This window comes from Opisthocomus hoazin, chromosome 2 (assembly GCF_030867145.1).
Source record: "Opisthocomus hoazin isolate bOpiHoa1 chromosome 2, bOpiHoa1.hap1, whole genome shotgun sequence".
In the NCBI taxonomy this organism is placed as follows: Eukaryota; Metazoa; Chordata; class Aves; order Opisthocomiformes; family Opisthocomidae; genus Opisthocomus; species Opisthocomus hoazin.
This window is the reverse complement of record NC_134415.1, coordinates 87,601,516-87,621,892: the sequence shown is the minus strand read 5'-3', so window position 1 is coordinate 87,621,892 and position 20,377 is coordinate 87,601,516. Positions and strand designations below refer to the sequence as shown.

At 42.7% G+C, this 20,377-nt stretch overlaps 1 protein-coding gene across 6 annotated transcripts in view; it reads right to left on the bottom strand.

Annotated features, from left to right (window-relative positions):
- The window catches only part of EPHA7 (EPH receptor A7), a 175,342-nt gene extending 161,107 nt beyond the window's left edge, over nucleotides 1-14,235 (bottom strand). For all 6 annotated transcript variants that reach the window (XM_075414351.1, XM_009933318.2, XM_075414352.1 and 3 more), the window contains exons 1-3: nucleotides 13,994-14,235; nucleotides 9,760-9,824; nucleotides 4,677-5,346 (exon numbers count right to left, since the gene is read on the bottom strand). In XM_075414351.1, the coding sequence (XP_075270466.1) occupies nucleotides 4,677-5,346; nucleotides 9,760-9,824; nucleotides 13,994-14,090 (832 nt within the window). In that variant the 5' untranslated portion in view covers nucleotides 14,091-14,235. The remainder of the gene's footprint in view (nucleotides 1-4,676; nucleotides 5,347-9,759; nucleotides 9,825-13,993) is intronic.
- Between the last annotated feature and the right edge of the window lie 6,142 nt (nucleotides 14,236-20,377).

Genomic DNA, 20,377 nt, shown 5'->3' with positions numbered 1-20,377 from the left:
ATATGTTTTCTGAACCCTGCTAGGATGCTTTGGAAAAATAATTACATGATTTATCTTTTTTTTAAATCCAATAGTTCCTATGCATCTGTATCTGGGAACTGATATTAGATCACACTGTTCTTTCTTTAAAAAGGGACAGAAAAATTATGTTGTATGTTAGGGGATAAAAAGGGAAGGAGGTAGACACTCTCCTGCTGAACTTCCACTGGCTTCAGAGGAAATGACAAGACTCAGAGATATCCTCATTCTCTGCTCTGGTTCAATTTGCTGAGAATAATTACATTCTCTTCCCTAGAGTAATTCTGGAGGCAAATGGAAGAAAGGTAACTCTTCTTCAACAAAAGAATCATTTAGAATCTCAATGATATAAATGTCATTGAAAAAGTTTTCTACCATTTTTCCTCTTCTCCACAAAGCAAAACATCTTCAGGTTGAAAATGCAGGAATGTCAACACAGGTTACTCAAGCTGCAGGTCATCCATAGCTTTTGGGACACACTGCCTGGGCTAAACTCTACATCCAATACACAATATGTGCAACTTGGGCTTTTCAGAAGCACGGGAACTTTTTTTTTTTTAATGATAACTTATTCACATTCCCCCCTTAATTCATTGCCCTCTATTAATAAACTTGTGGCACATTAGCTCGTAAGTGGAGTAATATTAAAAAATAAAAACAAAAAAACAACCAAACAAAAAACCACAACCACACATACTTTACCACAAATATACCAAGCATAAGGCAAATTTGGTTTCTGGATCTGTTATCAAGTAGTATTTCACAAAGTCAAGAGATAATAGCTTGTCCCAAGAAGAAAAAAAAAAAAAAAAAGAAGGAACAGATGCAGCTTACAGTCTGGCACAGTGTACAGCACATGACAAATTTTGGAAAGAAAAGCCTGTAGCTCCCTTTTTACCTCACCAAGACAAAATGTACAAGTAGCTATAATCCCCTTCTCATTTTGGGGCCAATAAAACAACTTTTAATGCATATGGTATTATGAAGTGTTTAACAGTAAAATGCACCCATTTGGCTTTCCCTAGAAATCTGAATTTTTGGAGCTGGTGTCCAATCATCTGTGCAATTTTTCAGTTCAGTCATATTAAGAGATGCTTCCTACCCTCTGAAATATCATTCTACTGTTCCAACTGCATAAATTTGATTCTCTCGCTCCCCACCCCCAACTAACGCGAAACATATGGAAAATACATTACACTAGAAGCTCTCAGAGAATTATTTTCTCCTTCAAATACCAATCACTGATAGCAGTGTGCTCCTTACATGCAACAACATATCGACTGAACTCCACTATGAGAAAAAAAAAGTTAGACCTATTGGAAGTCCAGTATAGTTACTGGGAACTTTATTGGGGTTTTGTGGCTGTGGGTTTTTGTTTGTTTGGTTGATTGTTTTTTTTTGGCCAGACCAGATGCAATACCTGATGTTGGAAGAACTGGATATTTCTAAGCATCTTTCTAGTACCTTTGCTAGGTACCTTTCAAGATAATCCTTTAAAATATACCACTTCCACACCTAAGCCTGGTGCCATACATTAGCAGACATAAGATCAACACTGAGGAGGTTGTGTCCTCTCACACAAGCAAAAGCATCTGCAATTTGAAGTTCAGAGGCTCATCTAGTTTTCCCATGTTAGTTGCACCGAGCTTTAAGATTTTGTTTTAAATTACGATTGTGAGCTCTCTGGAATTTGTCTCTCATGTCTGTGCGTTATCACAACAGATCACTGAGGTAGCGTGGACTCCTTGGCGCACCTATGGTGAAAATAATCAGTGTAAATCCAAAAAAAAAAAAAAAAAAGATTAATTCAGTTTGAAAGATCAAGCACTGAAGGAGGAACACATGGGAGCTCATTTTCCAGGTTGTGTTTCACCGCTCACGATTGTTTTCTTCCTTATCCTTCCCAGCATTACCAGTTACTGACATTCACAAAACAAAAATCTGTCTGGCAACACACCCAGGGCAGAGCTGTCTATAAATCAAAATTCAATTGTTTTAGTATCTGAACTCAGTAAATTTCACACACAAGAGGGAAGCTGTATGCAAAAAGAACACATTCTTCAATCACAGCCAGCCAATCAACCTAGAATAATACAGATGAAAATCCCCGCTGAGTTGCAGGCTGAAGTGTTATTTGGAACTACAATGTGGCCATCTACTCCTACCTTTGCTACAATGCAGCCAGATCAGGTATTATTCTGTATCTTTAAAAGACCTTCCTATTGTGTTAATTCAGCTGAGCTTTAGCAAGTGCGAGAGAGGAATAACAGACTTCTGCCCGTCCTGACAAGAGCACAATGCTTTCTGCCATGAGTAGTCCCAAAGAAGTCATGCAGCATGCCAGGTACAAAGTATTTGCAGAAGTGAGCCCTCAGACAGGTCTATAAAAGCTCTGGGTTAAGGAAGCACTCGCCAGCTTGCTTCTGCTTGATCTGTTACACAGCTTGACAGTAACAGATAGCCAGTTGCATTAGTGTCAATGTTCAGATAAGTTTCTCTCAATATCTGTCACAAAAAACCGACGTGGTATCAGTGTGCCAGCTGTATTATCAGTCGCTACATAGTTGATCATACTTAATAACATCCTCAAGCACAGACACGGCTAACAAGTATCACAGGCAGCAACTACTACCGTGTGCCACAGACACCCAGATTTTTCTGGCTCGGAGCTGCCAACGGCGCACATTTGGTGAGTGCTTGCCGCCCACCTTTTCCCCTCTCAAATACATTAACTTGCCTCAATATGGAGCCAGAGTTTGTTTTGAAACTCTTAACAGGATCACTGAAAGAAAAGAGGAAAAATACCATAAATGATCCCCAGGACTGCTTCCAGAGCAGCGCATTCTCTTAGCGACTGCTTTGGAAGCAAGCCAAAAATGCAAAGTGTTCTTGCAAATGAGCACACTACTATATCCAAGTACAAGTTATCATTTAATTCTTTTGTCAACATCAGCATGGTTAGAAATTAAGAAGTCTGTTTAATAAACAGGTAACTTGAATTCCAGTTACCAAACACCAATTTCTTCTCTATCCATCTCCCCACACTCACCCAGCTCCTGTACCCCGCCCTCTTCCCAAAATACACTGCTTTCCTTTTTGGACACTTTCTCTCCTTTATTGAAAGTCAAATAAAATTAGTATATTAATTACATCAACCACAACTAGGTCAGTAATCAAGAGCAAGTTAACTAAGGAAAAAAGTCAGTCTCTCCAAAAAAATGTTTGAAAACCTCAAAACAAACTTCTGTGGGACACAGTGCTTAACATTTTTAACAGTGCTTTAATACAGTCTACTCAATGGTTTCAGGGGAGCAGTTTTTCATATTACGATTGTTTCTAATGAGATCACCCTCGGCAGTGTATGAGCCCTCATCCCTTCCGAACAGAACGGTGAAAGGTTTGTGCAAAGCTACAAAGGCATCAGATCAACTCTACTCACTTCACCTCGTACCGAAATTCCTCATAAAAACTCGTCAAGAATGCAAAAATATTTTTTTTCCCCTGAGGACAAATTATTAATAAGAAGAGACATTTATTTTTCTTGCAGGGTTCTCGTAATCCTCTGTAGAGGGTTCTGAGCTCCCCACACAGACATCTCAGATTCAGTAATTGCTGCCAGCTTTATTTTTGAGACTCTGTACATTTCTCCTCTTCACAGATTTGTGGGAATTTTTTCCAGTTTTTGACTTACATTTGTCCCCAACAAATGTCTGCCTATCTTACAGCAAAAATATGATAATACATAAATCCTTATGTCATCTTATGATAAAAATGATGGACCTTGTGTTAAACGTACATGTAAATACCTGTCTTCACACAAACTGTGTATTTTCTAGATTTTACTGTAAAAAAAAAAAAAAAAAGACAATGAAGCATCCTTTCTCCCACTAAGCAGAAGCGTCTTACACATGTAGCCCCACTGGCAGCAATGCTAAGGGTATGAATCATTCTAAGAATACGGGTAACTGAACCAGTCTGAATTAGAAAGTACAACTAGGTAGTCTCTGACTTGCAAGTATTTTATACTAATCACCATGATACCCTGGCAAGTGAGATGTTTAGAGTTAGTTTTGTGCAAAAAGATATTGTGGAAAGGAAAACATACTTTACTCTGGAAACTTGATATTCTGTTTGAAAGATCTAAAATTATACTCTTCTGTCTGAATTTGTATGCACTTACGACACAAACCTCTAACTCAGGTTTTATTGTGTGTATTCTTCCCATTACTAACCACACCTCATTCTTCCTCATTTTTAGTTTCCTTATAATTCTGTCACAGACCATGTGAAAGAACAAATTGTTTAACTACTCATACCCGAGATTATTAATACAATGTTCTGTGATAGGTATACCTTGCTCAGCAAGAGGTACAAGGAACATAGCCTTAACCGGTCTAAAAAGTTAATCCTGAATCTATATTTATATGTCACACAAGTTTAAATTTTCTTGTTTAAATTTTAAAACGCAGCATGCAACTGCTGGTTTCCCTATCCAAATGAGCTGACTGCTTTGAATTAGCCAGTGTGAAGTTTACAGACTGAGGAAAACTTTAAGAGCAGACTGATGACTTAATTCTCTTGAAAAAAAAATAATAAAAATAAGCTGGTAAAACACGACCTATGATGCACATAGTACAAGAAGTTGAATGTTTACTTACGTTCACACGTGTCTCCTTTTTGCTGATATCCCGCTTTGCAAATGCATTTTCCAATAGGCACTAACCATTCTCCCTCCGCACTGCAGTGCATCTTCGGCGCGTTCTCCGCCTCCTCCTCCGCACTGCTGACACAAGTTCCTCGTACTTCAACTAAAGAGGAAAACTCTGAGCCAGTCACTGTGTCAGGAAAAACAGCTAAGTTCTCAATGATGGACCAGCACTTCTTGTAGTAGACTTTGACAGAGACCAAAGCAATGCAGGCCCCTACATCCTGAAATGCAAGATAGAATCCTTTTTTGGACAAAGGTCCAATTTCTCTCACCTCTGTGTTAAGTTTCATTTTTCTCTCCCCGAGATCACCCTGGGTAAAACTTTCATCTGCTGCAATAGTGTCTATTTTTACATATTGGTTCTCTCGGATATTCCTGCCAGTGTCGTAGTCTGTTTCATAATAATACAAGTTAAAAGTTTCTTTACAAGTCCCCAGAACTCCAGGAAGACTGTTACAATCCCTCAGAGTGAATTTCAGTTCTACAAAAATCCTTTGCGCATTGCTTTTTGCAATCCAGTTAGTCCGAAGCCAGTTGTTCTGGTTTGATTCCATCACCTGGCATACCTGGTATGTCCGTATAGGAGTGTAGTTCTCATCCAGTCCACTAATTTCTTCCCACTAAAACAATAACAAACAGTTAGCAATACAAAACAAGTATGCCACCAGATGTAACTAGTATGTATTTCAAAAGGCTTCACACAACTCAACTTTTTAATAGTATGGCTTCATAAAAAGTAGGTTAAAATACTCCTAGGCACACAAATGAAGAAAATGCATATTAATCCAGCTTCAGGCTCCCTCTCTTTCCCTCTGTGTCTTTCCCACATATAAATAACTTCTAAAAACCATTGTCACAATTGTAAAGGGGAAGCTTCAGAGAAGGCTGTTCAGTGCTGTTCAAGTTCTGATTACACACTGGGCTCTCCCACACATCATTAAGGTCACGACAGGTTTGGGCAAGCAAAGACCAAAAGGAGGGAGGTAGTTTTGCTTCCAGAGAAATCTAAAATCAGTGAAGTCTTAGAAACTGAAATTGCCTAGTGTTACAGTACATAAAACTAGTGCACATAAAACTTCCAGAGGAACTATCAGTTATAGAGAAAGTACGGGACCAGATCCTGAAACTTAAGAGTCACACAATTTTCACTCCTATATGAAGAAACTGGCATAGGGAGAGGGCAAAAGAAAACCAACAGAATTAAAAATCTGAAAGCTGGAAAACATTTTGGCTGTCCTCTTTTTGTTCAGTCCACCTTCTGTTCTACTTACAAACCAACAGAAGTTAAGCGGGAGCTCCTCAGCAAACATTTTGTTCAGTGGCTGCATCCGTGTTAAAAGGAGCAAACTTCATTTAGCTGGGAGTTCAAATGAGCCATGAGATTACATACATAATTGAGAACAACTCACATGCCTGAAAGTTCACTGGTTCAAAGACTGATTTTTGTTGTTGTTACCTCTTTAGGATACCAACCATGTAGCAAACCAGTAAGCCTGTAACAGTCTCGTAGTCTTCAACAGCCTTTGGTGGTGTGGGAATTTGCACCTCCGGCGATGACAAACCATCCACTGAAATCAGCCAGGCGGATTTGCCCAGGTGTGACCAACACAGTATCTGTGTCACCTTTTTTCACATTTCTTGTAACATTTAACTCACTGCAGTAACCTCAGCTGTCGCAGATTAGGGAGGTTGCTTTGAGCTATCCTCACCCAACATATAGGCAACCGTGACTTCTCCGTATGTCATTTAGCCCTCTGGCCCTGTGTCAATAATGCATTTAATTTTACGCTTAAGATCAATGACAGTACTTACGAGCTTAATGGTAAGCACGTGCTTAAGTGCTTTGTGGGACTAGCATATTTGGCACCTCTGCGGGATGGAGCACCCACTGACATTCCTTACACCAGTAACTAAGCATGGAAGACATTGGTTACCCAGACTATGAGCCATGTGGTATATGGTACTTTGCAAGCCTATTTGACAATAAATTAGATCATTATAATGTTAGTGTACTGCTCCAAGAAAATGAAGATGTGGCTGAATTGATGCTGGAAGTTATCACCACAAAATATCTCACGGCTGCAGATGCTGAAATGCACAGAAGTTGTAAATATCGAAGCATATTTCAAAGACTTAATATAGATGTGGTATGTATGGTATCATATATGCATAAGGTATTAAATGATTGAAATATGTTATTAAATGCTCAAGGAGTTAACTGAAATGGTTGCATATGGAAATGTATTAATCTCAGAACAAAAGAAAGTCTATCTTCATAACAGATTTATTAGATTTGAATGAGCAAGATTTTTTTCTCCACTCTATATGAGCTAGTACAAACAAAGAAAAGAAAAAAAGGGGCTCTGAACTGAGGCTTTCAGCTGTGCCACATTGAAAAACAAAACCAAACCCCTCCCCAAAAAAACAAACAAAAAAAGAAAAGAAAGCACACCAAAAAAAAACCACAAAGATGCCAAAAAAAGGCATGAAGCCTAAAATTTTACTGACTTTTACATTCTCCGTTTCATATCAGCTGGAGTTGGAGATTTTTTGTTTTGAGTTGGTTAGGATTTTTTACTTGTTCTATTTTTTGTCTTGTGTAGCAGTCCTCCCTCAAAACATCAAGCCAGATTCTGCAATGTTCCAGTTAGACGATGTATCGTATCTTTGAAGTGAAAGTAACTCTAGTGTACCAAACAATAGAATCTGACCCCTTGGATTTTGATGTGGACTGCTTCATCAAAACAAGCCCCCATCCCTCCCCCCCAAAAAAAAAACAGAAAGCAAAACAAAAAAAACAACCAACAAACAAAATACATTTAACAAAATCAAACCCTTTTTCATAATACAACACAAATGAGCCTTCTTGGAGTCAAAAGCTGACTACAGGAGTCTGGCTGGTATTAGAGAGATTCTCATGTTACAATCCAGGAAAACAATACAAAACACTAAATTCAGGTAAGAAGTCCTACTTTTCATTATCCCTATCATTAAACACTGACGTCTATCTTTCCAAATTTTTCCAAAGCTGTAGAATATGATTTTCCTAAAAAATTAAGGAAATACAATTCAATTCTGTAATCATAAAGCTATTACTTCAAGTAGTCCATTGGAGGTGTACCTGTTTCTCTGTGGGGAAGAAGATACCTCAGTACTTCAGGATACGTTTTCACCTATGCCATCGGAGGTCATATTTCATTAAAGTCTTTTTAAAGTGATCAATTCCATAATAGATTTTACAGCAAAAAAATTCAACTTTTCTTTGTCCTGCTGCAACATTTGTTGATATATATGCAATTCTATTTGAATGTGTGCTGTTCTATTGGTTGCAATATATGGTATTTTAACTTCTTAGTTATCTTAACAATGTTTGAGATCATTGTTAGATGTAACATTTGCAGCTGAATGAGGCATTTAACGAGTGTCTGGGTGATATATTCCGTACTGTGATGATGCAGTAGTTTCTCTCAAGCAGATTTTCTGTGTTTATTCCCATGAAGTCTTTATTGCATACTAAAAAATTCAGTAATTAAAACTAGGAAAACATTTATTTTCAAAATCACATTATCAAAATGGTACTTTTATGTTAATATACAGGCAACTATTTCTGAACGTTCTCATGCATATGAATCCGGTCATTAGTTTTGAATCACTTTTAATTCCTGATTGAAATTGGCTTCCACTTCTAAAAGTCACCTTCTACTGTTGAATTTGACTCTACTTTCATCTTTAGGTATGCTGACATGCGTAACGTGTGTTGACATGTCTTTTATTATCTACAGGTTAGCCTAATATAATTGCCACCAGGCTAATCTTTCAAACACCTCTGGTAAAGGCTTCAGTCAGTGCAAAACACTAATGCCGAGGTTATTAGCCATCATACGTATTGAGCTCGCATGACATTGTTTCTGTAGTCCTTAGATTCATTTCCAGTTTATGCTTATATTGATTTTACAATCTTGCCTTTAAAGAAAGACACTTTCAGATTTTCATTCTTCTTATTTAAAGGATTTGTTACACTTTTAGATCCCCACTCACACTTCACGCTCTTCTGGCTCTGGATTTCTTAATGCACTGAAGATTAAGGGCCTGATCCCCCAAGTCCTTGTTCATGCAAGGAGTCACAATGGATTCAGCAAGACTGTTTCTGTGAGTAAGAACTGTCCCTATCGTTTATGATTTGTCAGACTGAGTTAAGGTAGGACTGAGCTAAGGTAGGACAATATACCCATTACATCCGTCTGAAAATGTTCTTCCTCAAGGCTTGAAGAAGACAGGGTTTTACACCACTTTTGATTCAGACTGAAAGCAGCGTTTCTCAACTTTACATATATAATAAAAAAGACAAATACATGGATGTTTCTGAACATTAAATTTTTTAGAATTATGTGCTTTACAATGGTACATTTCATAGAGTATCATGAGATTAATTTGTAAGCAAGCTGGAGGTGGCCTTAACCACATCACTCATGTCTAGTTCCAAATATCAAGCTCCTCAAGACTTGCGGATGTTTCAAGTTTGGAATGTCATTTCAAACACATCTGCAGTATAAATGTTTTTATTTTAGAGCACTTCAATCTGTACTATTCAATTACAAAGAAAACATCGTAAACAAATTTATGATCACCCATTATACAGAAAATGAAAACCATATTTTCAGAAAGTTTCCACACAGAATTAAATCTGCTGTTTTTAAAGGAAGAAGAAAAAAGTGATTTAAAATACTGTGTTATAAATATACAGAGCTTTCTGTTACAACACAAAGGATTACACTACAAAACGTAAAGCTACCGAGAATATTTAGGTGAGTTTCTAAAGAAACAAAGAGACTCTTCACTTTAATCAGCTTGCACACTTGTGCACTGTAACCTGATGTACACTTCTTTCCATTCCAAAACTGGAAAAGCCATAAACACTTGGTACAATTACTGAGAGAAATATGAAAGAGAACTGGTTTAAAGTAAGTCTTTCAATTGCTTTGGTAAAATAACTACTCATCTTTAGAAACTTAATTTTTGCCTGGAGTACTTACCCCATTGGGAGGAGAGGAAATCCATTCCAACTCTGTCTGTTGTGCTTTAGAGTCCAGCAATATTACTAAAACAGAAAAAAAAAAAAAAAAAGAATTTCCACTGTTTGTTAAATATAATAACAAAACCAAAAATATAATAACAAAAACAAAGAACTAAGTCTGAATTTAAAGTGATAAAAATAATACAATTTTTGTCCAAATTAATATTTTTCTTCATATTATTAAAAAAATTATCTGCAATCACAACTATGCATTTACTTGTAAAGAGATGATTAAATGATAATATACCCTTCGCATATAAGCAGATATACATTAGTCTTAACAATTTCCTTGCTTAAATCAAAGTGTATTGTTTTTCTTATCGCTCTAAAGTGTTACTAATCAGTCATTAAGATTCATGCTCCCTTCATCTCCTTTGTCCTAAGGACTTTTCCCCCATTCTGGTTATTACAATGAGCTTCAAACAAACAAATACACATTAACATTTCAACACTTTTCCAAACTCCTTTCGACAGGACTAGTCCGTACCTTACCAGAAGTTGCACTGCAAAAGCAATAGTCTTTTTGAGTATGAAAGAAAAAAATACATCCCTTAGGTGATAAAGCAGTAATTCTATAAACAAATGACAACCAGGAATACAGAAAATAAAAGACTCTACAGTTACCTCACTCTTTGCATACACAAAATACTACACACACAAAATCAAACTAATTCACTATATGGTAGTAGCTTACTAAAATCTTCATATCGTTATACCCCTGTGACACCTCTAAACAAAAAGACATCAGTTCTAGTAGCTTTGCAATTATTTGCCGGTAAATATAACCCCATCTCCGAAAGTGTTTAATCACAGCTTAATAAATAAACTCTTAAATGTTTTACAGTACATATTGGAGGTTACATTACTGGTGTTCTGTTACCTCTAGACATATTTCTGTGTGTCCTACATTTCAATCATAGTTCTAAGCTTCTTTCTTAGCATATTATTATAAGTTTCTGTAAGATTTTCAAATGATACATATATTAATCTGTGATGTGTGTGCATGTGTGTGTCCCCAAAAAAGTGAAATAATTTACTGTAACACCTTCTTTCAAACAGTCAAAGCTGTAGAGTGATCAGCCGCATATCTGGGTTTGGTATACTTTGAAGACTCCTTCTTCAATGCTGCACATTTAACTTCATACTTCTATTTGATATATGAAATGTAACATTTCTAATTTAAATCTATTCATTATATTTTTAGCTATAAAGCTATTTGTAACTTTAAACACAGCATTTAAGTATTAATATTTCAAAGAATGATTTAAGGCTGTAACTTCAAGCAACTTTTGTTGGGTCTTTTGAAATGGTTGCAGTGCTGGCTTTGGCCCTTTCTCCTGGTAGAGCGCAACACAAACTTTCAGTGAATTACTAGAAAGATGAGATGACTAGAAAAGTTATTTAAAGGTAAGTACGGAAGTATCTGGAATGTTAGCTGAACACAAAACGGTAGCTTCCAGGCCTTTACTTCAGCAATAAAGTGGAGCTACTCATTAAGGAAGTTTGATAGTCTCTCTCTAGGAAGATTATCTACTTATTTGATTAAGCTTGGATTCAAGGGGCTTTACTTTGTAACACTTTATATGGAAGAGCAAGCTGTGTGTGTGGTGGTTTGTTAAGCAAGAGCATTTATAATGGTCCTGGGAAAAAAGGTACCACGAGAAAATTAACCATTTCAGCACCAGCACGACGAACCACGGCAGCAATTCCTTGTGCTTTTCACCTGGCAGCAGTTCTCCATCACATAGCAACGGGCGGGCACATCCCAGAGAGAAAAGAAAAGACAAGCAAACAAACAAAACAAACCAACGCACGCAAACCCCCGCTCTGCAAACCGCCCTTGCAAGCAGAACGCGGCCGCGGCACCCAGCGTTACCGGGCAAGGGCTGCCCGGGCCAGCAGGCCGCCGCGCCGCTCCCAGCCCGGGCCGCGCAGCGCCGGGGGACGGCAGCCTGCCCCGCGGGGACGCGCAGCCTCCCGGGCGCGGACGCCGCTCGGGGCCCCGCTCCCCGGCGCGGCGGGACAGAGGGCGGAGGGAGGCGTGAAGCCGGCTTGCGCGGGCGGGGAGCGGCGGCCTCTCGTCTCCGCGGGCGGGCGGCCGGGCGCAGTCGCGCACCCACCCCGGGCGCTGCGCGCAGGTGGCCGCGCCTCCGCGCTCTGAGGAGCGGGGCTTGGCGGCCGAGCAGCAGCGGAGCGGCGGTCGCCTCCGCCACACACACATCCCCCCCCCCGACCCCGCCGGTTTGGGGAGGGAGCTCCCGGGACGGATCCCCGAGGGCTCGCAGGCGTGGGTCGGAGGGGTCCCGACGCGGCGCTGGCAGCGGGGCCCGCAGGTAACGCCGTCCCCCGCCTCCTCCCGCGGAGGGCCGGGTGGACGCTGCCCCGCTCCCCTCCGGCGTCTCACCGTTACGAGAAAGGGAACTCGGAAAACTTTTCAGCCTCTCGCTCCCCCACCCGCCTTCCGCACCCAGCGGGGAGCGGCGGGAAAACACGCGGGGCTGCTGCCGCCACCGGCCCTCCGGCGGGGCCGGGGGCTGCGGCTGAAGCTGCAAAGTTACTTCTTTTTTTTTTTTTCCCCTCCACCCTCACTCTTTTTTTCGCGCGAGTTTTCTGCGCTTGCAGCAGGTAGCCGTTACCAGTCCTTGCCTGCCGCTCGCCCCCTCCTGACCCTCCTCTGGCTAGGTTGATCTCCCCCAAACACATACACACCCTTACATACGCACACACTTATACGTCTAGATATATGTCTATGCACATCCCTACACGCAGCGCACACACAAGCACCGGGAGGCACCGGCGCAGCCCGCAGGGCAGAGCGGGGCAGGCGGCCCGCACCCTCCCTCCCTCCCCACCTCCCCGCCCGGCCCTTGCCCGCTCCCGACCCCACGGCCAGGCGTTAGCGCTCCCTGTCCAGGGGGTCTCTGTGCTTTACAGTCCCTCCAAATAAACTTTCGAAACGCTGCGAAGGGCAGGCGCTCTGCTCTTTCCCTCTCTAACCCCGCCATTGCCGCCTTCTCTTGAGGGCAGAGGACATTTTAATTGAGGGATTTTTTTAAGCTCCAGTTACAGCCTCGAAATGGTATTTCACCGCATGCCAACGGTTTGATGAAAAGCACTGACGTATCCAGCCGAGGAGGGGGAACCCCCAAATGCGTACATATACGGAGACACTGAAAAAATACCCTGACTCCCCCCTCTCTGTCGCCCCCCGCCTCCCCCCCCCCCCCCGCCCCGAAGATGGAGACGGACCTTCGTCTTTAGCTGTCAGACGCGAGCAGGGCGCTCCTCTAAATCCTTTCGGATTTTCTCAGAGTGAGAAAAGAGATTCCCAAATGGACTTTGTGAAATGATTCTGTACACCTCTGCCAGTCTCTGACAGAAAACTGCCTGCTTTCCCTCTCTGCGCGGGGGAAACAAATGTCCAGGGTTCGCCTTGCACAGATACCAGGGCTGGACTGATGCGAATCGGGAAGCCCCGTTGCGATAGGCAGATGGTGTAAAACCTCCATCCCGAAACCTCACCCTATCTCCAGCGATGCCAGGGGAGAGCACACACGTTGCAGGGACACGACGCCAGGATCTATGTACCCCTCTAAATGCGTGCCCAGCCTACACGACCGGGAGGTGCGAAACTGCACCCCGACGCTCCTTCCCACGGTGCCTGCGCGGTCCCGGGGGCCGGAGCTCTGCAGACCCCCGGTGGGCAATGTCGCGGAGCTGCCGTGCCTCCCACGAAACGTCCCGAGCCCTGAAACTTGTCCCCCAGCCCCTGCAGCCCCCGCCCGGGGAGCGGCGAGGGGACCCGCCCGGCCCGCACGTCGTCGGGAGGATCAAGGCCGCCACGGGGGAGCGGGGCTGCCTCCCGCACGGATCCCCGGGCCGGGGTCTTTCTCCCCAGCCCCATGCCTTTTCATCACGTGCGAATGCCTGGCAAACCTCACTGCTGAGAGCAAGCGGCAGTTGTCCCGATCTCTCTCACATACACCACCCCCCCCCCCCAGTGAATGCCTTGCTCTTTCCTTCTTCCCACCACTACTAAAAAAAATGCATTTTTTTTCTTTTTTTTTTTTTTTGAAGGGGGGTCTGACAAGCAGCTCGCAGCGCCAGGCAAGCCCTCCGCTAAGCCACCACACAGACTTCGTGTGCAAAAAGCAATAAATAACCCCAAACTTTTGTTTTCCGCATCACCTTACCTTCTTTCGCAGCCTGTGCCTCCCCCGTGTGTGCAAAGAGGAACAGCCAGACGGAGCACAAAATAATCCAAGAAGGGAGCCTACTTTGGAAAACCATGGTGCAGGAAAAGGTGATTTTATATTTCTAGCTATATATTTCTAGACACTGCCGCTGCCGCCGCTTGGTGGGTGCGAGGGGACGGTGGAGAATTTTCTCTGCTAGTCTCTGACTCGGTGCTGGCTCGCTTGCTTGCTCCCTCCCTCCCTCCCTCCCTCCTGGCCGCCTTTCTCCTCCTCCTTCTCCTCCGCTGCCTCCTCCTCCTCCGCGCTGCTGCCCGGCTCCCGCACCGGGCCGGCCACCCGCCAGCCCCGACTGCAGCCCGGCCGCCCGCGCCGCGCTCCGATAATATCAATTAGGGCGAGGGGGCGGAACCGCAGCGGCAGGGCGGCCCGTCCTTCAACCTGACTGACGGCCGCTGTCAGCCAAACAGCAGCGATCCTCGGCGCCCGGTGGGCCGAGCCGGCGCCTGAGTCGCCGCGGCTGGGGGGGCGGGGTCGGCGGTGGCGCCCAATCAGCGTGCGGCGGTGTCGGGTTGCCCGCGGTACTGGGGAGCCGCGGGCTGCGAATGGGGGGATGGCGAAGGGACGGAGAGGCCGAGCCGAGTCGGGAGCGGGGCGACGGGCTCGGACGGCACCCAGGGGCTACTCCGGGCACCGGGAGGCGGTCGGCCGGTTCTCCGAGCGAGCGGGGCGGCCGGCCCGTCCCGCCCCCGGTGCTCCGTCTGCTCGCCCCGTGCCGCGGCTCCTGGGGTGGGGAGCGAGGGGGTCCCGGCCGGGGCCCAGCCCGAGCCGCCGCTGGCGGGTCCCGGCGCGGTGCCCGGCCGTGGCCGGGCCGACGGCGCGCCTGGGCTGCTGCCACCGAACGGGAAACTTCGGCAGGAGCTGCGGGACGGTGCCCGAAGTGCCGTTCCTCCGTGCCGACAGCCCTCGGGCGCCCTTCCCTGCGCGTCGTGCGGGCTCGCCGCCCCGCGCCTCCCGTTTTCCCCCACGTACGAAGAACACGTTAACGACAACGTAGATTTTACGTTGGGGAGGAAGGGGCGGTTGCTCCCCCTCCTCCCCGTCGGGTGTAACCTGAAGCGAGGGTAATCCGCTAACAATGAGACAGTTTAAACAGGAGGGGGGGGAAAAAGGGGGGGAGCAAAACCCGAGGGAGATGGGAACTCGCCAAATCTCTTTTGTCAGCGCTCGCCCTGCGGGCCCGGCAGTGCGCTTCCCGGGGACCCGCTGTGCCCCCCGCCGCTCCGTTTTCCCTTCCCCAAACTCACCCTTGCTCCTCCGACGCGTGAAACGGCAACAGAGCGACGCAAAAACTTCCCGGTCGCGGGGAGAGAGTGCCGCGGCGGGACCGCTCCTCTCCCCGGCCGGGGCCGCGCAGCCCCCGCGGCGGCTCCGGCACCGCGGCCCCTGCCCGGCCCCTGCCTCCGACTGGGCCCTGCGCGCCTCCCCGGGGCCGACGCCGTACGGCGCGGAGCCGGTTCCGCGCAGCTCCGTTGGCAGCGCGTTGGCCGCGCCCGTGCGGAGGACGGAAACGCGGTGTGAAGGCCAGGAGCGAGCATCGTCCGGGAAGAGGGCGAAGCGCAGGGGGTGCGACTGCGAGTCGGTGGCAAGGTTGTGCGAGAATCTGAAACAAATCCTCGCGCTAATGGGGACGCTGGTACATAAAACGTTATGCCATAAATCGAAATTTAAATTGTGGGGTGTTTGTTTATGGGACATTTAGGTCGATAAAGCGAAATTAGAAATAATAATAATCATCATGATATGCTCGTTACTGTCGGATGAACAGCCGCCACACTCCGGACTTGAAGCACTTTCCCTGTGGTCTCCTCGTTACTTCTGAGAATGGTGTGGAGGTAGCCTCAAAAACGCACTGTATTCCTTTCTCTTGATGAATAATTAATACTCATGGCTTAGAACACAACACTTTCTGAGTCTCTTTCAGAACGCTCTTTTGATACTCTGGATATCATGATGAGTGTAGGCAAAGTACGCGCTCTTGACTCTCTCGTTCTCTCTCATCTGTCATTTCCATCCTCATACGTGCGTGTGCAGAAAGGGGAGCTGCACAGACCAGTCTGCTTATCTTCTTTTAAAAAGACTATTTTGTTTCAAACACTTACATGCAGGTATTTTGTCACTTCCTTGCCAGTTTTCATAGGTAAAGTTAGTTTTCGTACAGTGTATGTTGTAACGGTGATTAAAGCAGATGCAGGAAGTCCTTAACCTAGTTAGTCCTCTACGATTTCCCAGCACAAAGTGCAGGCATTTCACCATAACAACATTAATCCAAAAATACAATTTTTATCCTACAGAATGTATTAAAAAAAATCTGTATTGAGACTGTGAATGACTATGTTCAGAAAAAAGGAGGAACTTACTAAATGAACAAATTGACAGGTGAAAGGCTCATATGTTAAGGAGATATATCCATGTCCTGCATATAGTATTAGGCCAGACACTTATTTTCATAATCACCTGCATTTATACAGGCTATATTGTCCTACATTTTGCAATCTAATATTGTATGTGTATAATATGTGTCTAGGGTCTGTACACATATAAGTATACTTAAAACTATGTAAATATGTTAACCACACAAAGGATGTATGTGTACCTGACTGACTGTGTAAAGAAATAAGAGAAGAAAAAAAGAAGGTGTGATCTTCCTGATCAACTTATTTTAAATGCCCTATCTTCCTGATTATCATAAATTGAGCTAAATATGGCATATCATATGTACTGCTTCCTTAAACCAGTCGTGGATCTATTCACAGTTCCGTCAAAACAATCCACATATATTGAGAGGGTATATTACAGCATGGGTTTTTTTTAATTGTGCTTCTTACACGTTAAATCTTTATGAAATTGAATCAGAATTTGAAATCCTTTTTAGTGAATCTGATTTTTTTCCTTTCTCTCTGCTTCTTTGTAGTGTTTTCTAATACTTCATTGTATTATGTAGGATGAACAGCCTGTATTGCTCTCATCCAGCTGAGAGATGGATCATCTGTGAACAAAACCAGAAAAGAGCAATATTCCAAAATACTTAAGCTAAATGGACTGCAACCCTCAGATTTGGTATGAAAATCTCTGAAAGAAGAAGAAAAAAAAGAAAGAAAGAAAAAAAAAGCAACTGGAAACTTCATTCAACTCAACATGTTACAATTCAGACACCATCAAAGTAAACAGTGAACTGGAACAGAACAATGTAATCAAAGATATTAATATTACTTTTTTCTTTATTCTGTTTTGTCCTTTTTTCTTACTCAAAATCTGTAGGCCAGTTTCTGCCTTTTATTTAAACCTGTGCACAGTTAGAATGGCTTTCCTGATATTACCTAGCTTCCCTATACTGATGCTAGCTTGATACTAGATACACTTCCCCATACTGAATTGCAGTTGTCTAAGTAGACTTTGGAGAAACATTTAAAGAATTTTCTTCCTAAAACTGGCTAGCTCTGTCTTCACCACGTAACTCAATCTGAAATTGTAGTACAAGAAGTATGGGATGAATTCTAAGGCTACACAAGCATATGTAAGGAAATGAGCATGGTTTGAAAGTCGTTATAAAATTATCTTTTCACAAATTCTCTTTTTGCAGGATTCAAACATTCTTTCTTTCGTTTCTGCTACTGTGTGCAAGGCTGAAGCAAAATTTGAATAGCTTCAAAAAAGTGTTGAAGGTTAGCCTCAAACAGTGTTTATGAAAATGAGACTGCGTCTTGGTTCTGTCCACACAAGAAAGATCCTTGGAAATGGTTTTGACCAAAAACATTTGAACTGTGTTTTACGGTAGTAAAAGCAGAAATTAGTCTTAAGTGATAGAAAAAAGGCTTTTTTAAATTCCGAATTTGGTCATTGTTTTGTTATACTCTAAGCAATTGCTTAGCAATCCTTTACCTGTGCACAAGATTTTATATGAAATAGAAATGTGCAGTACACATTTTTGTACAATTTTTGTTGATTTTTTGTATGATTTTTATTCTAAAAATGCAATGGGTTCATGACTTTCGACTTTTAAGTAATATGTGTATAGTAAATCATTATATGAGACTTTACATTTAGTCTTCCAGGTGTAACGCACTTACATTCCAAATCTGGACCAGAGATGAATTTTCCATATTGTGTCAATTTCAGATCTTCTGGTGGTTTTATAAGTCAGCATAGCTCTATTATAGTAAAGAAGGAAATACACTGAATAAATATTAGTGGTTTGTAATGATATTGTAGAGAATTGGGATTGTCTTGTTTGAAAAGCATACTCACGTAAGAAGTCCTTTACATAGTTGAAATTTCAGTTTGTAATTTTTTTTTAAAACTATTTAAGATAGCACAAAATAAAATTAGTGCTATAAAGCTTCACACTTTAAAGTCTTCATCTACATCGACTACTCACTGTCAAATTTTCTCTCGGGGGATTTAAAGTTATACACTGTGCTAAATAGATACTTAGATTCTGTTTTTCAAATCTATGAATTTTCAATACACTTGAAAATCACTGTCCAGAAATAGAGATAAAATGATGTATAATCTTGCTATTTAATGGAAATGAAATAGATTCTATAGAACAACATAAATTAAATTCACGTTAAATACATATATGAACATGAAATGCCTCTGCCTTTCCCAATAAACGGTAGCAAATAGTTGTATGGGGTCCAAAAATATGTTACGTCTGGGTCCTGTAAGACTGCTTTCCCTGATAAATCTGAATTTGAAAAGAGTTTTACTGGGGAACAAGAGTCTTTGGAGAATATACTGTCTCTGTGTTGATCGCTCTTCAGAGTCTGTTGGCGTATGTCATTGTGCTGTGGACCTTCCCCTGGGAAGCCCAAGCAGGGCAAGCCAGTGCCATCATCCTGCAATAGCATCTGGAGATATTCTGAAAGGAGATAATTTCCATTGCTCACCTATGAATTAAAAGAATGCCTTTGTGCCCAGGTGCAAGAAGAAGTAACTGCACACATAAGCACATTGTTGACTTCAATACTCTGTAAGAATGAAAGTTTCAATTTTCGTGGGATTTTGGTCATGCTAAAAATTGCACTCAGAAGAATCTGATCATAAGGGTAGCTAATTCTTATTTTAGTGAATTAGTTGTAAGTAGTAGATAAACTCTAGCAATATGCCACAGTGGGGTTAGTATCTTCCTGTTCTTCCTTGGTACGAGTGACGTCTGATCACTTCCATCTGTGACAGTCCTAGATTCTTCTTTCAGCCCAGATGAGGTGAAAAATCAGACCCAGTAGATTTCCTGTTTCCGTATTTTACCTCCTCTTACAGTCAGTCTCAGTCTCTCAATTTCCTTATGGTTCTGTGAAAGAGCATGGAAGGGGAAAAAAAAATTTAAAAAATCTCTCCTCTCAATCTCCCTTCTGTGTTAGGAGGTAGGAGGGGGAAGGATAAAAGAACAGATGCAATAACCCTTATTTAGTTCTGAAAGATAAACTACAGATTGCAATGGAAGGATTTCCAGTGCTTTCATCTGTAAATCCAGGAAGTGTAGTGATATGGAGCATCACTACTGACAGGAGAAGTGCCAAATTGTATGGGAGAAGGTGTTCCTTGAAGTAGAATAATTTAAGAATTGCATCCCTCAGGAGTACAGCCCTCTACAGATTTCCGTCTTTGCCATCTTTCACATATTCTCATATTCTGTCAAGTTTCCATACACATACATTGACGCTTCTGTCCTGGTCTGTAGATTTACTCCCCCCCCCAAAAAACTGATCTCTTTATTCACTGCAAGTAAACCAGATTTCTGACAAGTAATACACATACTAATTTGTGGATGTTCGTTTTGTCCTAAGATAGTTGATGCTTAGCAGATATGCTAAATCACAAGACTGTACATACTTTATCTCCTTCCAGTGTGGAAGTTCACGTGATAGTGAGTTTCATGGGTAAGTAATGCTTTGTTCAGAACACATTTACTTCTGGCTTGAATTTGCCAACTGTAATTTCAGGATGTGATTTCTTCAGTATTTACTGTAGTGTGACAAAGGTTAACAGAAATACCTAACAAACTGTCTTTATACAGTCAACTCTGGTTTATCTGGAGTAATAATCTTGTAACACAAATGCAGGGTTGATGCAAATACTCTGTAAAATTAGGCTACATCACTGTGTAATGAAGAAAAAAGATTTTGCTATATTCGACCCTAAAGGGCAAGCTAACACCTGCCTGGATCAGTAAATGCAGGCTGAGAAATAAACCACAGTATTGCAACACTGCCTCTGGACCCCTCCTGTCCCTCATGCAACCAGATTAGCTGTCTCTGTCCCCATGGTAATGTACACTACAAAACAGAAAATTTCACCCCAGTCACCACAGAGTAGGTT